General features: G+C 43.5%; 1 protein-coding gene across 1 annotated transcript; it reads left to right on the forward strand.

Annotated features, from left to right (window-relative positions):
* Positions 1-419: 419 nt before the first annotated feature.
* Positions 420-3,807, forward strand: LOC311048386 (arginyl-tRNA--protein transferase 1-like; the record flags this gene model as incomplete). The annotated part of the gene is made up of 2 exons (XM_084061644.1): positions 420-571; positions 2,893-3,807. The coding sequence occupies 2 exons, from the start codon at positions 420-422 to the stop codon at positions 3,731-3,733; spliced, it is 993 nt and encodes a 330-aa protein (XP_083917770.1). The 3' UTR covers positions 3,734-3,807.
* Positions 3,808-4,050: the final 243 nt, after the last annotated feature.

Consider the following 4,050-nt stretch of genomic DNA (forward strand, 5'->3'; position numbering starts at 1 on the left):
TCACAACAATAGTAGTAGTCGGGGATCCACAGCCCCAAAAGCTCTTGAAAATGGGTTGAACCTGTGATGTCATGCTATACTTTTTTTTTGTGTTTTTTCTATTAATTTGGTCATTACGGTCCACAGAATGAGAGGCCTGCTCTGCTGGAAACATCGCGAAAAAAAGTTATGGCCATTTTTGTATAATGAAGCCTTTATGTTTTTGCCCATTTTCGCCTATTGTAAAAAACTAGGTTTATTTTCTTAAAGTGCTGACTGCTTCCGGGGTCATGAGTGAGTAGGACGTGTCTCACGGCAGCTCTCGCAAAATTATATATAAAATTTCATGATCAACAATACAAGGACATTTTTATTTTAGTTTTTACAACAAGTTCAACGTCTGGTGTTACATAAAAGCCCAGTATCTCAAAAAAGTGAGGATGGCGGCGTCACGAAAGAACAAACAAAAAGAACGCAACGCACAAGCCGGTACTGATGAGGAAGGCCTGAGCGGGCCCTCGTCCTCGCCAGGGAAAGGGACCGGGGACACGGGCTCCACTGACCCGTCTACAAACGCGGTGCTGGAAGCTCTGTGAAAGCTCTACGCTCCGAGTTACACTCAGTTAAAGCAGATATCTGTGCTAAAATAGATGAAAGGATTGCTGACGTTACAACAGCGCTGAGAGCCGAAATCGGTTCATCACTAAAGATTATAACTCACTATCTAAAGCTAATTTGGACCCCTTGATAGACAAACTTAAGAATAACATCCAGTTTTGGAGAACACTTCCTCTCTCTATGGTGGGGAGAGTAAATGCTGTAAAGATGGTATTTCTTCCACAGCTGTTATATATACTCTAGAACATCCCTGTATTCATTACTAAAGCATTCTTCAAACGATTGGATTCCATTATTCTATTTTGTTTGGGATTACAAAACACATAGAATAGGGAAGGCTCATCTTTGCAAGTCCAAAATTAATGGGGGGTTGTCTCTTCCAAATTTTTGCCACTATTACTGGTCCACTGGCATTCGATCCCTCTCCTATTGGTTGGACGATACAGCATTGCTGCCCGATGGATTGGAAATGGAGCGAGAGGATTGTCTACCGTTTACCATAGGGGCAGTCATTTTATCACCGGTATTACTACACAAAAAGATATACAATTATAACCCGATCATTTATAACACTATACGTATTTGGAGACAAGTCACAAATCACTTCAAGCTTAGGGCAATGTCGTTTTTGCTACCCATTGCAGCAAATCCCTCGTTCGCCCCTTCTAAGCTAGATGGTGCTTTCCTTGACTGGAAGGAGAAAGGAATAATTTGCATTAAAAATCTATATGTGGACGGGGTATTTGCTTCCTTTATACAGTTAAAAGAGAAGTACGGCCTCCCGCAGCGAGATTTTTTTTAGATACCTACAGATTAGGAGTTATGTGAGAAAACATATTCCTGGTTTTGAATTAGCAAGGCCAGACAAATTGGATGGGTGTTTAAGACATGCAGCTGAGACTAGACGCATCGTTTCTTTTTTGTATGACACTTTACATAACATGACTCCGGTCTCGACTGACTCTATTAAAGCCAACTGGGAGGCGGAACTGGGCGTACAACTGACTGAAGACATCTGGGATAGCAGTATGGAATACATACATACCTGTTCGATTAATGCACGACATTGTTTAATACAATTCAAAATATTACATAGGTTACATTACTCAAAAGTAAAATCACACAAAATATTCCCAGACATCTCCCCCCAATGTGATAAGTGCAAATCAGCAGATGCAACTCTACTGCACAGTTATGCCCTGTGTCCCAACCTACAGAATTTCTGGATAGAGATATTCAGACTATTTTCCAATATACTAGAGGTAGAGATAGATCCAGACCCAGTGTTAGTCATCCTGGGGGTATCAGAAGGGATGAAGAAACTACAACTACCTCAACAGCGCCTTCTTTCATATGGCCTTATTGCTGCAAAAAAAAATTATACTCTTATTTTGGAAGAAGAAAGAGACCCCCACAATCAAACTCTGGCTCAACGAGATGACAGAGTCCTTACATTTAGAAAGAATCAGATTTATACTCAAAGATAAACTGAAAGATTTTGAAAAGATTTGGAAGCCTTTAGTCTCCTTTCTTAAAGGTTAAAAGGCTAATCCTTGTGGATGACCCGTGTCGCACGTAATCTGGGGCAGCACTTCTGGGGAGGGGGAAGGGAGGCGGGAGGGTCCCTTTGTTTTTTGCTTACGTTTTTTTTTTTTTTTTGTTCATGTTACCTGTCTGTTTTGTGTTTATGTCTGTTTGTTTTTGTTTAAAAAAAAAAGGAAGCTATCCATGTATGAACAGAAATGTATAAACATAACCTGTGCTTCACAATAAAAAAAGATTTGAAACAAAATGACATAAGGTTGATAGATATAGTAAAGTTTTAATACATTTAACAAAAACCCTTACATTTGATCAAATATCAATGACATGTTTACATCAATTATAATTATATTCTTCATGGATACATGGATCCATACCTCAGGAAGCAGAACATCAATATGAGGACAATGTAGAATAATCCATTATTATGATGTAAGGGTAGCGTTTGTATTGGCATGTTACCTGCACATGTGGCCTTCTAGCGCCTTCCTGTATCTTATTTTCAGAATGTTTCAGGATATTTAGTCATAATAAGTACAAATGTATACAATTCTAAGAGCTACAGCTCTGACCTACAGTGTTGAAATCAGGGGACTTTGTACATGTCACATGAGAGTGTTGAGAGAGTTGATTGATTAGATCAGATAAGGACATTAGCCACTGTTATGGAACAGTGCTGGAGCCTGAGTTGCGTCATCTAAGGCAATACACGAATCACATGATTAATCTTGATAATTAATCTTGTATAAATAGGGTGGATGCTCACTGGTCAGTACGAAGTGTTCGGCAGGCATCAGTGTTACTAGTTACCAGGGTGTTATTGCTGCCCGATAGCCCTCTTCATCGCCTTGAGGTGAGGCTAGTGCGCTCCAACCCCCCTAGCCCACAGTTCAAAGACTCTTTCGACGCCTCCTACCAGGTGTACAAACTCTACCAGATGGTCATTCACAAGGACCCTCCAAACAAGCCCTCCGAGAGCCAGTTCCGGAGATTTCTCTGCGACTCTCCACTAGAGGCGGAGTCACCTCCTGACGGGCCAGATGCGGGCTACGGCTCCTTCCACCAGCAGTATTGGCTGGACGGCCGTATCGTGGCGGTGGGCGTGATAGACATCCTGCCTACCTCTGTGTCCTCCGTCTACCTGTACTACCACCCAGAGTTCGCCTCGCTGTCTCTGGGCTCCTACTCTGCACTCAGGGAGATTGCCTTCACTAGGCAGCTGCAGAAACAGTCTCCCAAGCTGTCCTACTACTATCTGGGATTCTACGTTCACTCCTGTCCCAAGATACGTTACAAGGGGCAGTACCTCCCTTCAGACCTGCTGTGTCCAGAGACCTACGTCTGGGTGCCTATACCGAGCTGCATACCCAATCTGGAGAAATCCCGCTACTCTCGCTTCAACCAGGACCCTGACACAGGCGATGCCCGGGTGCTGAAGGACGTGGGCAAGGCTTTGGTCCTCTACAGGCGGACGGTCATGCCCTACGCTGCGTACAGTCGCAAACGCAAGGGCTCCAGCGACGAGACGGAGGTGCAGCAATACGGAGGCTTGGTGGGCCAGGTCTGCGCCGAGAGGATCTTGCTCTACCGTTAAGCCTCGATCACAGGAGCATCATGCATACGCTGCCCACCTTTTCACGTAACCACTTGAACCCTAGCGTCCCTATTCTGGGGCTGAATATTCACCAAAAATAGCACATCTAAGCTCACGTGTGACACGTTCTGAGCTTGTAGATCTGCTATTTTCATTAAAAATAGTAAGTGTAGAAAGAAAATAGGAGGGGGCCTAGTATAGAGCCCTGGCAGACTCCGTATAGGGTCAACTAAGTATAGGGTTTAAGTGGTTGAAGATATAATGCCTGCCTGCCTGCCCGTCTGATTGTCTGTATGTCTGTACATCCATGTCCTCTC

The sequence above is a fragment of the Gymnoscopelus microlampas genome (genome assembly GCF_963454915.1).
Source record: "Gymnoscopelus microlampas genome assembly, chromosome: 7".
NCBI classification, from domain to species: Eukaryota; Metazoa; Chordata; class Actinopteri; order Myctophiformes; family Myctophidae; genus Gymnoscopelus; species Gymnoscopelus microlampas.